A 19,213-nucleotide genomic window follows, 5' to 3' on the forward strand; every position below is an offset into this window, starting at 1 on the left:
GAAATTTATACGTTGTCAGTATGAATCGATTTGAATCAGTCTAATGACAATTACTGTTGTAATAAATGACAAAAAAAAATATAGCTCTACTGTTTAATATTTTGCAGTTGGTAAGATTTGTTTAAAAAAATGTCATCCGTGTTCACCAAGGTTGAATTTATTTGATCAATATTGTGAAATATTATCATTTAAAAATATATGTTTAATGCATCCTATTTGAATAGCATTACTCCAATTTTCAGTGTCACATGATCCTTCAGAAATCATTCTAACATGCTGATTTTCTGCTCAAGAAACATTTCTAAATATCATCAATGAAACAATGAAAACAGTTAACTGATTAATATGTTGTGGAAACTGTGATACATTTATAAGGATTGTTTGGTGAATAGAGAGTTCAAAACAAAAGTTTTTTTCTAATTTATTTGAATTAGAAATCTTTTGAAACAAAAGTCAATTTAATGCATCTTTGCTGATTAAAAGTATTAATTTCTTGCAAACAATATATACACATATATATCACTGATTCTTGAGATAAGGAACAAAACATGTCCCACACACAACATCTATGTTAAAAAGTAAGAATGTCAACACACAAAAATACTTAAAAAGTTACATCTAAGGGAAATGTGTATACTCAGGACATTTATTGCTTATTCTTTTAAATAATTTCTTTAGTATTATTTTAAAAGCACACTCTATAATTGGAAACACATGTAATTTAACCGGTCCTCAACATGAGGTCACAATGTAAAACTGCCAAGCAAAGTGTTTAAAAATGCAACAAATTAAAAAATACACAGTTACATTAAAAGGCAGAAATCTTTAAGATATCAAACAACACAACAAGTAAACATTGAATATTAAAAAATAGCTATAAAAGTTGCGTCCTCACTTTGCGTCAACTCGTCAGGATTTTTTATAATTCTGATTAAATCAGGCAGTGTCATGGGCAGCTTTAACTCTTTGCTATGCTATTTCCTGCTCATTGTGGATCTCACAGTAGGACACAGTGCTGGAAGTTATATATTTTTTTATATTTTAAATAAACAATATTGAAGTCTCTGTGGTCGCAGCCTTAACATGTCAACTCCGTCATCGCAGTGTAATAGTTTCTGCAAATAGTTGTGGGATAAATCTTGCCATTTCGATATGTTTATTAAGGCAGCTACAACTGAAGAAAAAACTAAATTGCTTCACTGTACAACACGTGATTAAGGTGGAAAAACATTCAATTTTGTCAACTCCGTCAGGTTTTATGTCTGATAGTTGACAAAGGCTCTCAAAATGTCTGTATAATGTGATTTAATACGTTTTTTGCACGTGGGGAATTCTTCTAATGCTGTTTCATGATTCTATTTACATATACTGTATATTTGGCCTCAGCTCAACCTTTGTCAACTTTGTCCGTATTTTACACCGTCAGGTGAAGGTTTTTGTAAATTTAGTTTTTTTCAGTTTATTGTGTAAAAATGTTAAAACATCAATGGAACTACATGATATTATGTCTTAATTACCTAAGAACATTGGTGATACATGTTTAATATTAAAAGGAGGGATAGAAACTGGGCTGTTCATAATAGTGTGAAAACAAACAAAAAATAAACAGAGAATGTATTTTATGATTTAGATCCTTTCCTGAACACCAGTATTACATAACTGAAGCTTTTACATTGTGTTTGGATGGATTAAATTAAATTAGCATGCTTTTTAGTGTCTGACGGAGTTGACACAAATTAAGTTATGGACTGAAAAAATTGAATTTTTTTTTAGAAAAAAACCTGTTCCCTTGCATGGTTCATTATCTGAGACCTTCGTCTACATAAATACAATTTTTTTTATAATGCAGTGTTAGTTTTTAACATTTTAAAACATGTTTTGTCCCTTATCTCAAGAATCAGTGATATATATATACATTTGTGCTGTCAAATCAATTAATCGTAATTAATCTTATCTAACATAAAAATGTGTGTTTACATAATATATGAGTGTGTACTGTGTATAAGTGTATAATTATTATGTATATAAATACACACACATACACAATATTTGCTGTGTATATACTATGTATATACTGTGTATATATATATATATTTATATTGTTTATATTATATATAGAAATATAACAATTATTTCTTAAATATATACATGCATGTGTGTGTATTTATAAATACATAATAATTATACACAGTACACACTCCTATAGTATGTAAATGCTCCTCAAAAGTACTAGAAGTATGTTTGAATTTTTTAATCTGAATCATTAAATTAAATCAGAATCAGTATCGCTAAAGTCCTTATTATGTCACCCCGTACAGATGCTGTGTAGTGGCATCCTTAGCTTGCATTTACATTCCCTTACTATGACAAAGCAACACAGGGGGAAACTGATTAGACGGGGGTAATCAGGCAGCCCCTGGAGACTCTCTTGCCATCTGTCTGGCTCTTCTGCCTCCTAATACCCCTCCTCCCCCCAGCCCTTTTCACATTTCAGGCAGATGTGACAGTGTAACTCCCGATGGGAGACAACAATGGCGCGTGTAACAGGTGCTCCCACCACCCCATGGCACATGAGAGGCAGGACAGCTTTACACACTTTCATCTGGCCAGCGGCAGGCTGTCGCCACTGCGCCTTGAGCACACACGCGTCTCTGGGTCAGCCAGCAATCCGACACCTGTTGCGGTGCACGCCTTCTAAACACACAATCCCTCAACGCTATCATTCATCGCTCAGCATATTGTGGGCAACATAAACCGAGCCATATCACTTCACTTGAGCCAAAACGTAAACACACGGGACCATATATAAATAAATACCGCAGCAAAGTTCACAATAAACAGCCATTACGGCGCATAAAAGATACAGAGTCAGTCATTGTCTACTGGGGTGATTGAAATTCTTTGCTTGGGAATCACATTAGCTAAAGTAATCAAACATACAATCTGTAAAAATATAAATACTTAACTTAACAGTTCATTTGTATTGTCAACAGCTTGACGTTTCATGAGTCAAGGGCGAGATATGCATCAGCATCTGAATACAACAGACTGGAGAGATTCACACCAGACGCAGAAAGGACAGCCGTAGACACAGGAGGATCCGTAAATTAGGAGGTGGCTTCCTGGATATCTCCCAAGAGGCTCTAATTTGTCCCTCTATCATCCATTATCTGTGCTGTGGGGAGGGCTCTCAATCCAAGCACTGCAAAACCACAGGCCGCCCTTGGCGGCCGCGTCTGAAATAGCACGCAGAGGAGGCTTAAATTAGGGTGGGAGCTGAAATAGCCCTGTGGTCGCCGGCGGGGACGACGCGGAGCCCGTCACCAGAGCATCACTCTCAGGTTAGAACCACAATTAGAGTAGTTTTTGGGAGGAATGTCACAAAGCAACCAGAAATTATCCCTCCAGTCTCTTTCACAATTTTTTTTCCAAATAGCAAAAGAATCTGATACATCTCTGAAGAAAAAGGGCCATGATTTGTTGCAACTCCATGTTGCTGTGCCTTTTTGACATGGAGGCACAGTGTTTGTCATCTATAGCTCGTTTAAGTCATAGCTAATGTGATCAACAACATTTGAAACTTCAAATAAAACCTTGGCTTAATGTTCCAACGTTGAATGAATATTCTGTCATCATTTACTCACCCTCCTGCTTTTCGAACCTGTATGACTTTATTTCTTTGAAAAAAGTTTGAATGCTTTTTTTCACCATACAATGAAACTCAATGGTGTCCAATGCTAATTTAATAAATAGGAAACTTAAATAATATTCAGTAAAAACAATCCAATTGGATTTCCCTTGGTGGATATGATCTTCCCAATCCTACCCGGATAGCCGAATCTCAAACTCACTTTTCAAAAAAACGAAAAGCCCTTAACTGCATTCTGCCGACGCTGATTCTTATTTAATCTATTTTTCGTCTATGCTTTCGCTCTTTTATAAATCCCTTCCTGTTGTAGCCTGCAAAGTTTTGGACATTGTTTGAAACTTGGTATAGGCCTTAGTCGCCATATTGTATTGTACACAGATTAATTTTTACAACAAGGCTGTGGGGGATAGACTTGCATTCTTTACAATGGCATGCACTGTACAAAGGTCCGAGATCACATAATTCTCACAACATTCAAAACTGCATTATGGAGTTTTTGTCTACTGGAAGTTTTCTTTTTTGAAATGTCAGCATGAACAATTGGTTATGTTGTTAAATACAGCTCAATCCACTGAACACACTGTTCTTTTATCCTTCCACAGCTACCCTGACTAAGATCTATTGTTAGCACTTCTCGTGATGTGAATGTGTGGTCAACATTAGAGAAATTTTGCCAGCAAAAAATTGTCTATTTTCAATATTGTAGCAATGAATGAAGCACAGCTTATATAGGCCTTGTTTCCACCTGGTATTAAGAAGTGTTTTCGTCGATCGGATCACAAGTGGACAACATTAGATACAGGTGTAAACAGGGTCTAAAACGGTTTGAGCCTGTCCACTTTCGACCACTTCCAGAGGTAGTCAAAAACGCATTCGATGGGATTGCTTTCGTAGTGTGGACGCTCATGTGGTCAAATGTGTTCAAACAGCCACAAAAGACGACTACTCTCCTCCTACTGACCTAATGAGTAAACATTATGGGAAGCGCGCTAGCCAGACGGAACTTAAACCTTGTTGGCTGAAGACCCAAGTTTGGTTTGAAGATGAAAAACATACCCAGCACAATGTTGTCTCACCATTCCGAATTTCTAACACACACTCAGTGTTTGGCTGGTCTTATGTCCGTCAGAGCAGAAATGAAAGCTGCTGCTCTCTGTTTTCCCATCGTCTCCTGACGTGTTCATATGTAAATTGCTTGAGCTTATTTCGTCCAGTAGATCGAAAGATCTGAAGCAAGCCTGCAGCACTCGTGTTAAAAACTGAAGCCGACGCGCCTCGATCGCCCCCAGGTGGTTGGTCCCAGTATAGGTCATAACCCCCGCCCCTCTGTGTATTCTAAATGGACGTGAAACAAACGAAACAATCAAATTACACTTCATATAATTTTTTCCCAAAGTTGGTTTATGTCATTTTAGGCAGTTTTCATCTTCCTGGTTTCCTTTCAAGTGTTCGTTTTTTTTAAAATAAGTTTAGTTTTAGTTAGTTATTTGATTCTATAAAAACAGGGGTGTGACGTCATGATTGACAGCTGAGATTGACGGCTTCTCTGAGTGAAGTTAACACTGAGGCACCGACTGACTTTTTTCAGGATTTTCGGGAGGACATTGGAGCTTTAGCTTTAATTTCTACATTTCCATAACTGTTTATTTCACACCGACATAATGAATTGTTCTGCATCTGCGTGTATCCTTCACGTCACCCACAATCCTTTGCACACATTCCAATTGACAAAACAGAATGATCAGAAATCAAATCTACTTCCTGCTCTCTACTGCGCAGACTCCGGTCCTGAGGTCACTACTGCACAGATGTCAGCGCCATATTCGGACCTCCGGAGGCTTCACTTTTCTTCAGCGGAAGATAATGAAGTTGTGTTGTCCATATTTTTTTTACAGTCTATGATCTGAAGAAGTCTATACATTTACCCGCCCATTGACCCTCCCATTGAAGAAATCAGGACAGAAGTGGTTGAAAGTGGACAAAAGAGATGGATTAAAACACCAGGGGCCGGTTGCACCAGTTGTGCGTAAGTTACAACTTAGCCTAGTTTTGACATAAATGGGCACTAAGTTACAAATTACGCACTACTAAATATTTTTGCGTTGCACCATTAAACTTAGTTGAAGCGTAACTCTACGTATAAACTAAATATTTACGGAAGCCTCCGATCAGGAGTAATGGTTGGAATAATAAAGCAGACTGACTGAACTGCATAATAAGCTCTTGTTTTACATGACAGACTTCAATTCTTTACACATATATGATAATGCTGACATTTACACTCGCTTACATTTTTAAGAGAGAAAACATTATGTTAATAGATTACTTTATTTGCAGCTCTTCAAGACGAAACCATCCAAAACTGTGCGCGCCGCTGCGTGAATCTGTCCCATCGGTCCGTGTTGTGCACGTCATGATGTCAAATAAAATCAGTCATAATCAATAAATGTAATTTCTTATGTTTTTTTGTTTGTTTGAGTATTTATTTATTGATCCTTGTTAATGTCGTTTCATATACTGAATGCTTCTGAAGGTTATTTATATATAAAAGCACTTATGTTATTCATGATTAAGTATATTCAATGGAAACGTATTTTTACCGTTGGTTACGTGAGGCAAAAGAAGTTATAATAATGAAGGACACTGAAATTCACGGTATTTCAACACAACTTTTGCTCACGTATTTGAAGGCTGCTATTGGATCATTGAGGGTAAACGTCATATTATGCGACTACGCATTACTTTACGGAGAGCTTACGACCTACTAGTTACGTTCTGCCTTAAGAACAAATGGTGCAACCGAAAAAAGTATAGAGTTAGTTACAAACTATCTAGTAGTTACTAAGCCGATCTAGTGTGGACTTTACGTTCCAATTTAAGAAAGAACTTACGAACGACTGGTGCAACCCTACCCAGGTGTAAATGGGAATGCCTCTCCCTCATCTACTTGTGATCTGATCGACTAAAACGTGGCGAATCCAGTTTAGAAATCCCTCGCCATCACATACAATTCCAGATCATTGTGATTCCCATTAAAATGACTGGATTTGAAAAATCATGTGAACAACTGTGGCTGCATCTTTACTCTCTCACTTTTGGGGGCACAGAAAAGGTTTGGACCTAGTAATCGAACTAAATGTAAAATGGGCAAGTCTTTTTTTGCTACGTTACAAAATAACAAGCATGACCACAGTTGTTTTATAAAAATACTCCAAACCGAGCCCAGTTAAAATGGGTGAGCGTGTGAGTGTAAAAACAGTGTTTCCAGAAAGGCAGAGGTGGCTCAAGTGACTCACCCTGAGCTGTTGCATTTCTGTGAAGGACTTGAATCTGACACAAACAGCTTGGCTTAGATATGCATCAACGTCTTCCAGAGAAAGCTGTCTCGCCTAGATCCAAGAGCAAACAGTGTTTTTAATTCAAGTATACACAACAAGCATCAAGCGTCACCACACACACATCTATACACAATGCAAGGGTATCGGAGTTGTCTGATAAGGGCTATACACAATAAACAGTGTTGCAGAGACACCGGTGAACTCTTTTGACATGCAATGAGTCCACATCATTAATAAATAAAGGCTAACAGAGCGTACGTGGTGCGAATGGACCCCGAACAAAGCCATGTGTTTACATTCAAGTGAAAACCTCAGTGGTCCATGGCATCAACGATGAAAAGTTAAACACACCTGAATGGCAATGTAGGTTACAAGACAAATCACAGCAATCAAAGGGCTGTCAAACTGCTTCAGCTCTTCAGTAAACTCATACAGGTCAAAGACATCCAGGAGTGTTGATGCTTGGACTGTTTTCACCTCTGGGTCTGTCCTAAACCACAGAGCCATCAGATCAGGGCGCCCTTCTGTTGATCACAAATTCACCACAAATGTAACTTGTGGGGTTGGCGTGTATGAGAGTAAATTAATGATTGAATGACAGTTCTAAAAGGGTTCCCATTTATTTTGGATATGATTATTTCAATCATTTGTGGTTGCTGAAAAATGTTTGCACTCACAAATCAAGCTGATGGATATTAGCTGAGCACAACTAGAAAACTTAATTTTCAAGAAATGTTTCTTGCTGCATCCGAAATGGCATACTATATAGTACAGGGGTGGGGAACGCTGAACCTGGAGGGCCACTCTCTTGCAGAGTTTAGCTCTAACTGTAATCAAACACCTGAAGCTAATCACGGTCTTCAGGATTACTACAGCTACAGGCAGGTGAGTGTTTTTTTTCAGGGTTAGAGCTAAACTCTGAAAGAGAGTGGCCCTCCAGGATCAACGTTCCCCACCCCAGATATAGTAGGTACTACATTTGGTTTGAAACTTAATTTGAGACCGTTAAAAAAAGTATGTTCTATATAGTTAGGGCTGCACGATTATGACAAAAATCATAATTGTCGATTATTCCCTTGAAATTGTAATTGCAATTATTAACTACGATTATTCTATAGCATAAAGCCTCAAAAGTCAGATTTACATAGGTTTGGTTTCTTTAAATAAAAAAAAAGTGAAAATATGCATGGTATTATAATGTTATACTAAAAATAAAAACAATGGGGGGAAAACTTAAGATAACCTGTAGAAGAAGAAAAAACACATTAAGTACACAGAATAATATAAGTGGACTTTTTTTTTTTGTAATTGCGATTACATTTTATTGAACGATTACATAATTGTGGCATCCGTAATTGTAATCACGATTACAAATTTTATTAATTGTGCAGCCCTAGTATGAATGTGTGTATTATAGGGGTGGGCGAGCTGACGAATTTATATTGTGATCGATCTTGAAGATGTCCACGATCTACTTTTCAAGTGAATCGTAGAGATTGTGATCTTTTATGTCATCATAATAATGTTGAAATATAGTAACGACTGCCTACTAGATGGCTGTGTTGAATGGCCAAATTATATCATGTGTGTCTATGCATTTGAAAAACAATTCAACAGCATTCAAATATTAGTTTCAGTTTAGATTTTGGCTTCCAACGATTATGAAAACATGATGATCAAGATAATATGACGCATTGTGCCGCATGTTTTCTTAAAAGCAGCGTGCTTTCGCCCATCCTTAAAAGCCTTAACTTAATGTTCAAATTAAAATTTGTCAAAACATGTAACGATGAATGTCGTAAAATGCAGTTTTACGGAACATGCTAAATAAAAAAAAGAGAGCTATCAACACACACTTTCTGTGTGCGCGCTTCGAGACGGAGTGGAACACGGACGAGCAAAGTATACTCAGGGTTTCAGGCCCGCACCTAAACAGTCAAAATACTCAAATGTGTACAAATGTCAGTTCCGTCTTACAAGAACAGTTTACTTTTAAATTAAAATTAGCCCATGATTTACTCACCATCCTAGGTGTAAATGACATTCTTATTTCAGACGAATACAATCGGAGTTATATTAAAAAAATATCCTAGCTAATCCAAGCTTTATAATGGCAGCCCAAAAAAGAGCATCCATCCACTATAAAAGTAATCCGTACGGCTCCGGAGGGTTAATAAAGGCCTTCTGAAGTGAATTGATGGGTGTGTGTAAGGAAAATATCCATATTTAAAACTTTATAAAGCAAAATATCTAGCTTCCTGTATTCAACTTACGCAGAAAGTGTAAAGCCTCTCGCAGTTCAAAACGGTTACACTGAAGGCTGGTTTATACTTCTGCGTCTGACCTGCGGCGTGGCTACGTGTCGATTTTCATTTATACTTCTGTGTCCTTGTCCGCATTCACGTGAAGTTACACATGCGGAGGGAGCATGTGCACCGCTGAGGGAGGGGTTCTGGAAGACCAATCACAGCGCTTGTGGTCCGCGTAGAATTGATTCGTTGTTACATTTTTGGAGAGGTGCACGTCAGGGTACGTCGTAGGCTATCATGTGTTCAACACACAACCTACGATGTAGCTACAGCGTACACTCGACGCAGACGTATAAATTGGGTTTAAGTCTGACGCCATCGTCACGTCAGTTAACGCTTTTTCCTTAAAGGGTTAGTTCACCCAAAAATTCAATCATGAATCAGCGAGTCGAATCATGATTCAGATCGCGTGTCAAACCGCCAAACTGCTTAAATTACGTGACTTTGGCGATTCAAAACGCTGAATCTACTCACTGATTCATAACGCTTCGAAGCTTCATGATGCCTTGTTTTGAAATCGGTCATCATGATATAAGTCGTTATTTAGGGTTTTTTTGCGCACAAAAACTATTCTCGTCACTTTATACGGTTATTGTAGAACCACTGTAATGAGATGGACTTTGTAACGACGTCTTTAGTACCTTTTAAGGGTCTTGAGAGTGTAACGTGCATTGTGCCAATGGAGGCCTTTCTGAGCGATCAGATTTCAACTAAAATATCTTCATTTGTGTTCCGAAGATGAACGGAGGTCTTACGGGTGTCGAACGACATGAGGGTAAGTAATTAATGACAGAATTTTCATTTTTGGGTGAACTAACCCTTTAAGTTGAATACGGAAGGCAGTATGGAGGAAGCTAGATATTTTGGAAAGATCGGCCACCCCTTGTGTATTACGAATGAAATTTGGACATACTTGATTTGCCATGTTGTCATTGTCATGTGACCTAAGGCGTCATTTTGTCACTTTCATTCACAACTCCTCTCCCATGGCCTCATAGGATAGTAAAGTGTCTGCCGAACGCACACTTCAGAATCTCGCCGGAATTAGAAGGACATCCGGGTACTTTTCTCCTGTTTTATGAACACTATGAATTCGGACATCCTACTCAGCTTACATATATTTTCTCGCCTATATTTTTTTTGCCAACTATATAGTATGGAAGTAGGCATATTCAGACGCAGACTTTTTTGCAGGCTCAGAAATTAATTTCAAAATGCCCTAATATTCCCAGGCTGGGAGCCCTGTAATGCAGTGCTGAAATTTGCAGTGCAGTGAAATGCACTGATCAAACCATGAGGCCTTTTTTTTTAAATAACATTTTGCTGTGCCGTGTAATCACTGATACGAGGAAACACAAAAGAGCAAACAAAGAGAATTATGTACACTAACAACAGAACATAGATCTCTTAAGATTATCAGAGGATTACTTAGCAGCATCGGATGAGGTAGTGTGTGATGCTTAGTTAGCATGCGAGACAAAGTCCAAGGATCTTTGCAGTACTCCCCCGGTTTCACAGACGAGGCTTAAGTCTAGTCCCAGACTAAAATGCATGTTTGAGTTGTCTTAAAAGCAACTTGCCCTGACATTTCTTAAAATATGTCAGTGCCATTGTTTTGTCTCAAGTAATGCACACTAGTAATTCTTTTTTTTTCAAAGACATGTTTAAAAAAGCGAATTAAATGTCCTAAACCGGGCCTATGTGTCCTAAACCGGGCCTATATGAGGTACTTCCTTACGACGAGCAAATATGTGAAACATAACTGCAGAATTAAGTACTTGTATAGTTGAGGGGTTTTGGAGCAACTCTGGTAGGCTCCTTAAGTGGATTTCCTGGGAAGACGAACCATTCCTTGACTGACACAGTATGACCGAGACAATCTATAAAAGAGAGAGAAAAGTTAGCCTAAATTGAGAGCAAAAATAATGCAAGGGGAAAAAAACATCTTGAAAGCATCTTAGTCCTTTAAAAGTAGCACACAAAGGGAATTTGTGCAATCAGCTTGTATGTTATGAAATAATTTGACTGACAGAGCCTTTCCAAAATTACAGTGTAGTCCTCGCAGTTTGAAATCTGATATGTTTTGTCCCCTTCGGTCTGGCCCTTCTTTTCAACAGCACATTCACCACATATTTGCCCACACCACAAATATTGGACAGACATGAGACTATTCCCAGAAACTTATAGAGCAATGGAGATTTATTTTCTGTAAACAACAGAGTAAGAGTACAACCTATATTTCTATACCTCAACAAAACGCCTAGATGTTAAGAAAGGAAAAATACAAATACTATTTAAATTACAATAATAATCATTTTTTCCCCAAGAGCACTACATTACAAACTTCAGTCCAACAAAGTCTAGATTTCCTCAAAATCATTAGAACAAAAAACGTACTACGCTTAGCTAAATTTTTGACCAACGGATAAGAATTACAAAAAAATAAACTTTAAAAAATATACTAGTCCAACATAAATTGAACAACTTTTATTGAACATGTAAATTTTCCTATTAAATTTCCAGGAATAGAAATTGAGCTTAGAAATCAAAATTTTGGAAATTTCCTCATATTTTCAAGTTTTCCATGACGACAGGAAACAGTGTTATTTTAGAATTATTTATATACTTTTATAGTATTTATTTATATTTTGAATTAGCTTTTATTTTTATATATCAGTCATTTTTATTAGCCTTTTTAGAATAATTTTACTCAAATGTATTTTTTATTTCAGTTTTAGATTTAGTAACTTTAGTACTTAAACTTAATTTCAGTTAGTTGCCAAGGCAACATTTCTAATATTTCACAAAAAAAAAATTACAATATTATTTCTACAAAACAATAACACTTTTTTTTTTTTTTAATATTTTTGGTTTTAGTTAGCAACAAACATTTGTGGGGGCCATTTGTAATGTTTTTTCGCAGGACGCTTTGTTTATACTGGAGAAAATTGCCATTTCTCAATACCAGGGTCACAAAGTTCGGACTTGGTAGTTTGGACATGGTAAGTTGGACACCGGAGTACAAACTCCCAAGGACAAGAGGACAAAAGTCCGGTAATTCTGCAAATGGAACAGCAGCATAATTGATAATGTCACCCCTTGCCTTGCTACTGTCTTGCTATACTCACTGTATATTAACAATAAAATTAAATATTATATAAAACACCATCCTGCCTCTTTTCATTTTAATTTAAAAAATATGAAACATAATGTGGCTTAGGCAATATGCACATATATACTCTGATTATCTTCGCTGTATGTATATAGGTGTAAACGGCAATGTGTCTCCCTCGTCTACGTGTGATCCGATTGACCAAAGCGTATCTTAAAGGGTTAGTTCACCCAAAAATGAAAATTAGCCCATGATTTACTCACCCTCAAGTCATCCTAGGAGTATATGACATTCTTCTTTCAGACGGACACAATCAAAGTATTACTTAAAAAGGTCCTGGCTCTTCCAAGCTTTATAATGGCAGTGATTGTTGCTTCATTTTTGAAGTCCATAAAAGTGCATCTGTCCGTCATAAAAGTAATCCTCACGGCTCCGGGGGGTTAATAAAGGCCTTCTTGACTAGCTTCCGGTAGACAGCAAAAGAATAACAACTGAACTGACGTATGCGCCGAGGTTTTGCTCTATCCTCAGCACATGCGTCAGTTCAGTTGTTATCCTTTCACTGTCTGCTGGAAACTAGTTATTTTACTTAATAACATTTTAAATGTGGATATTTTTCACACAAAAATGCATCGATTCACTTCAAAAGGTCTTTATTAACCCCCCAGAGCTGTGTGGAGCAGTTATATGATGGATAGATGCACTTTTCACTGCAACAATCACTGCCATTATAAAGCATGGATGAGTCAGGACATTTTTTAATATAACTCTGATTGTGTTCGTCTGAAAGAAGAATGTCATTTACACCTAGGATGGCTTGAGGGTGAGTAAATCATGGGCTAATTTACATTTTTGGGTGAACTAACCCTTTAATACCAGTTGTAGGGCCAAAGATTCATGAAACTAAAGATCGTCCATTATATATGCACAAGATTAATTATATCTTATGTTTAACCACCACAGAGACATCAGAGCCAGCCCAAACGTCAGAAGGACTAGCCACGGTAAGGCTGTTTCACGCGGGGTTAAAGAGCGTTGAACGCCCAGTGATCGCCTGGATCTCACAACTCTGAAAACGTCAGATTAGATTATCAAATCTTCATAAACTAACCACAGATTTGAGCTTTAAACAACTACGTTCTCGCCTGAAAACTCTTAAAACTACATTTTGTGAAACGATAGCAACGCTTGCTGGTTGGTGCGAGATGCATTATGGGATACCTGGCTGTCTCAAGTTCACACAAGTCACCTCCTGATGTAACTTTGATAACAGGGGCGGAGCAAGAATACTTGTTAAATGTGTGTATGTAAGTGTCAGTACCGCCGGTCCCTACACACACACACACACACACACACACAGAGTACGCATGATCGCGAATTCAATAGCACTGATATACTGATAGCTGGCCATTATGCTCGCAAATTATAATTACCCAACTATATAATTGCAAGAAAACCCAAAACCATTTAAATATATTTTTCCAGCCATCTCATATTTTTTGCCATCACCATGTCCCTTTAGGGGCTCTGTAGAATCCCTTATTTATTTTCAGAACATAGTATTGGGCTTCATGGACATCCCCGGTAGCAATCATGAGGTCCTCTTCACAGTTACATACAACATCACAAAAAAACAACATGAAACAAATATCATAATCATACAGAGAAAAAACACACCTGGCTGCACTGGCAGTAACAGGCCATAGATGCGTTCTCGGACGGGCAGATATAAGACTGCCTGCGGTGGTAACTCGACCTCATCCTCATCTTCCAATGTGTTACTGCACTCAACGACTCCATCATATAACACATTATAGATCAGGAAACACTCTGCTCGTGTGTGCTTCTCTATCGCCGCCTGCAACATGGAAACACTTAGTAAGAATAGAAACAAAGCCATGTAATTTCTGGTGGATCTGGTGGTTTGTTCAAAAGGGATCCAAAAGTCTGAGTGAAACACAAATCTTATTATCAGAGTAAAAAAATCTAAATATTAAAGGGGACAAGTTATGCAAAATTAACTTTTACATGTTGTTTGAACATAAATGTGTCGGCAGTGTGCGTACACAACCACCCTATAGTGGTGAAAATCCCATTCTTCTTTTTTAAACAATGTCTCAGAACAAGCCGTTTGCCGTTTTAGGCCCCACCCACAACTGCTGACAAACTCCGCCCTGTTTGAATAGACTCCGCCCTCAGTGAGCATTACACGGTCCACCATGTTTATCTCCTCGTCAGAGCATTTAACAGCAGCATTCAAGTAAGAAATGTATTCTTATTAAAGCTACTAAAGTTATTCAGTCAAGAGCTGTGAGTGATTTTCTGTTTATCTTTTGTTGTATTCATATTAACAGCAGATACAGCAGTAGGTACTGTATATTATGCTGCTGTCACTTTAATACACAGATCAAATATACATGTGCAATTTCTTTACTTGCTGTTTACATTCACAGACATAACCGACTGTGTCTGTGAACTTTGTGTGTTTTTGACATAACCTTGTGTGTGTGACAGTTTAAGCGCAGCAAGACGTGAATGAGAACTTAGTTTGGTACTCACGGGCATAGATATACATAATAAAGCCTAGATGTCTTTTGTTGGAGTCTCTAACGTCATTACCGGCGGCCATCTTGTCACAGGAAGAGCTCAGTGGTACATGATGTAAGGCGAGTGATCTGCATGAACACAAATACTCTTATCTCACTGAAATCTTGACGGATTTACAAATGGTTTGGTTTCTTACAAACGTTATTAATGTGGCTATAATTATGGATGCTTGAACAAATTATGAATAATTTTTCATAAGTATGCAGTGTCATAACTACATCTCTGACGTTTATAACAATCCAAACAGTTTGAAAATCGGTAGAAAATTTAGCAAGTTATGGTTATTTAAAAAGTGCAAGCACCATGAAAACAATGTTACGAATGAGAGAGCTGCCTCTGACAAGATGGCCGCAAGGTGCGGACGTCGACCTCCATTGGCCAGCAGCACGGACGAGACATCTAGCCTTTATTATGTATATCTATGCTCATGGGACGCGCCGTCTGACATCCAGCTTTCTGTGCGCGTGCTTCGGGAGTGTGTGCTCAGAAAACCATATAGACTGATATGGCTTTAAAACGCATGCAGATAATAAACTTTCACAATGATGAAGAACTGCAATGTCACGTGAGCATGACTGCCATAGAGATGATAATAAAAAACAAACAGATGTTTCAGTTTTTGGCAGAGTATCTGAAGCATGAGCTGTACAGGCTCCTAGTGTTAATTTCGTCAGACGAGACGAGACTAAATATGTTCGTTAACGACCTTTTTTTCCATGACGAAGACGAGACGATGACGAGACTGCACCAATGTCCAAAAACACTGACTAAGACTAAATTAACATGCATTATTGTTGACGAAAAAGGACGAGACTAAAATGTTTTGCATAAAATAAAAACTAAGATAAAATCTCTCTTCATTTTCGTCTACAATTGTCTCTACTTTTTCATCATGAGATGAATATTCAGCTGTTCAAAATATTCCGAAAGAGTTCCCGCTGTTGCTCGAGTAGGTTACAGGTCTCTCATACTCCTCCTGTCATCTCGCGGCCGCGCGCGTGTGGTCACGTGGTTCCCGGAGCGCTCAACACTTCTAGCGCTGTGTCAGTGTATGTGAATGGCTTAAGCCGCGCAAGTTACACAACAGCTTCACTATACAGGTGTTTGCAGCAATTTTTGGTAAACCGTACAGCATAGTGTGCGTCAGCCACATTTACAGTATCATTTTATTAGGGAGAGTGGTAGAGATGCAACATTGTTAACATTAATATTAATGTTTTTCTTGTATTTAACCCTCAGGTATTCCTTTCTAATTAAGTCACACTTATACTCATTGGTGGTCAAATGTGACCATACACCTTAACTATTTCAAAAATAAATAGCCTATATTTTAATTCAATAATATTTATTGAATATTTTGAGGAGATCTTTTGGTACTAAATACTATTTGTGCAATACTTATGGTCCATTAATGACCACTTAAAATATTTTTCTTCTAATATTTTTATTATTTATATTACAATTAGTGTGTTAATTAAGGTTAAAATAGAGAATTCCACTGCAAAGAGGTAAATTAGAGCCATTTTGTGGCTGGAAAAATAAAAAAATTCACTTGTAATGCCATTACCCACTGGGTGCCTGTATGGCTCTTTAATAATACACATGTAGTCTAGTTGCTCAAAAAAGTATTGCAGATCATAACTGCTTACTTATTTGTGAAATTTTGAAATGTTAATAATAGTGAATAGTAAAGAATGCAAGCAAATATAATATAACCCCAAAAAAGTGTAAAAAACGTATTGTTCCTTATATGTACAGTAGGCTATATACATATGAATTCATACTGAATCAAGATCGAAATCAATATTTGTGCCCATCGTCTCATGAGCTAATGCTGATTTTAGGCATCTATGCTGTAAATCAACCAGTTAGCTATGGTGTTGTTGCACATTATGCAGGTTATATATATTTTATGTAACTTATTTTGCCACAAAATATATTGAGTTTTCCTTTGACTAAAGCTAGACTAAAATGACTAGACTTTTGGTCGACTAAAACTTGACTAAGATACCTTGAGTTGTCTTTTGACTAAAACTAGACTAAAATGACAAGACTTTTAGTCGACTAAAACTTGACTAACAAAAAAAGATATGTGAATGACTAAATATGACTAAAACTAACAAGGACATTTGGCACAAGACTAAGACTAAGACTAAATTAAAAATAGGTGACAAAATTAACACTACAGGCTCCACCCTCTTCTGGAAAGCAAGACGGAGCTAGCCTAGAAATCTAGACGCACACTAGCAGCAGCAAATCTAATTTGCAGCCAGGGCGTCTAGCAACTCTCCGTTGGCTTGCGAGCAGGAAAAACCCAACTCTAGTCAGGCCAATCACATCATGTATAGAGTAAGTGGGCAGGCTTAACATAATGATGGCAGAGTAGCGGCGCTTCCGCGTGCTACTCGTAAACAAAGAAGCTGGCGAACAGCGGTCTTTCGAATCGGCTTTGGCCGCGACTCTGGAAGACTTGCCGTTAAGCTTTTCTTTGAGAAAAGAACAAAGAACGCCACTGAAGTCATTCTTAAGAAAGGAAGATGTGTTCAGAGTTTTGCCGACCGGATACGGCGAAAGTTTAATCCATCAACTAGCTCCGCTTCACCTTCTCCACTGCTCTGGTTGGTTGTAGCGCTATCCTATTGCGTGCAGAGGGAATTTGAAAGACAACCGTTTATCCCACCCCTCGGATTGAGCCCTGCCAATGGTGAGTTCCCAGACCCAACATCTTGATGTGGGTCTGGCTTGTCAGATTAGGGAGGTGCAACAGCTCATTTGCATTTAAAGACACATGCACGAAAACAGCATGTTTTCCCTTTCACTCAAAAATATGGTAAAATAAATTATCTGTGGGGTATTTTGAGCTAAAACTTCACCTTTCTGGGGACACCTGAGACTTATTATTACATCTTGTAAAAAGGGGCATAATAGGTCTTCTTTAACAAAAGAAATGATAAAACTTGGTTTATTTGCCTGTTTAAATTAGATTTTGAATCCCATATTCTCAATATGGTCTCAAACATTTTAGACCTCACGGTGCATTTTTCATTCTTACCTGTAATATTTCAGCGGGTACATACTTTTCCATCAAACGCACAGACTGAGGAAAGGGGCGGCTGCACTTCAGCCAAGGGGACGTCTGCCCTGGAAGCAAATATATGCGTATTCCTTTTTCTAAAGCTTCTTCCTCTGCTTCAACTAACGGCAGTGAGGAAACACCAAATGTTTCCTCACTGCTGGGATGATGAACGGTAATGAACTCTGCAACAGCGTAGACCTTCTCTCCCTGAACTTGCTTGTGTTTCTTTCGATATGACGCCAAAGCACTGTTGCGAATACGTTGCATTTGCTGCTCTTGCACTATGTCATTACCCAACAGACAGGACAAGAGAGGAAGGTCAGTCACATGGAGCTTCAAAACTTGGCATAACCTTTCTCTGGAGAACCGCACCGTTGTCATATCATTTAAATTGAGTTTACTGATGGACAAGTATGGCACCGTGTTGTAGATAACAAAGTCTGTATCTTGACCAAGGATGCCCATGCAGTTGTGAGACAAAGCATAGTCGGAAATCTCATAATCTCCTTCTCGGACCGAGCATCTTGTTTCTTGGCCAAGGCTTTTGAGGGCAAATCTGGAGAAGGTTGCGAGTCCAGAGGGAAGGCAGAAAAGGTCTCTGCTGTTTGGCTGCTGACCGTAAGTCTTAATGTGCTGAAATATCCTTGCAATGTCTTGGTTGACTCTCAGACGCCTCTTCACCCATTCTGCCCGCTTTTGTTCCTCGACTGTTCCATCGAAGAAAAAGACTAGGCGTATGCCCGCAGCCGTGAATGCATCGACAAATTCTTGAAGGATATGCATATATTCTTGCCACTGACCGCCATGGACCCAAGCTTGACAGCGATACCAGTACCTTAAACAGGCCATTCCGTCCACTACTAGTGTGGCGGCGCTGTCCGGATGGGCTGTGACATGATTCAATGCCATCTGTTTGAGGTCCACTGGCACACAAGTGTCTGGGCAACATGTCTCCATAAAGTACTGCAATCCCTTCACACCCATGTTCAGCTGCGTAAAAAGGTTGTCTGCAAGTTCATCCACCTAAAATGAAACATAAAAGTGTTAAAAGTTGTTATTTTGATTTTTTTTTGCGCACAAAAACTATTCTCTTCGCTTCATAAAATGATCGTAGAACCACTG

At 38.1% G+C, this 19,213-nt stretch overlaps 1 protein-coding gene across 2 annotated transcripts in view; it reads right to left on the reverse strand.

Moving 5' to 3' along the window:
* The window catches only part of fam120b (family with sequence similarity 120 member B), a 38,235-nt gene that overhangs the window by 17,389 nt on the left and 1,633 nt on the right, over positions 1-19,213 (reverse strand). For both annotated transcript variants that reach the window (XM_079843696.1, XM_079843697.1), the window contains exons 2-6: positions 18,068-19,114; positions 14,086-14,266; positions 11,075-11,176; positions 7,339-7,511; positions 6,946-7,038 (exon numbers count right to left, since the gene is read on the reverse strand). In XM_079843696.1, coding sequence (XP_079699822.1) covers positions 6,946-7,038; positions 7,339-7,511; positions 11,075-11,176; positions 14,086-14,266; positions 18,068-19,075 — 1,557 coding nt within the window. In that variant the 5' untranslated portion in view covers positions 19,076-19,114. The remainder of the gene's footprint in view (positions 1-6,945; positions 7,039-7,338; positions 7,512-11,074; positions 11,177-14,085; positions 14,267-18,067; positions 19,115-19,213) is intronic.

Source organism: Gobio gobio, assembly GCF_949357685.1.
Source record: "Gobio gobio genome assembly, chromosome: 18".
In the NCBI taxonomy this organism is placed as follows: Eukaryota; Metazoa; Chordata; class Actinopteri; order Cypriniformes; family Gobionidae; genus Gobio; species Gobio gobio.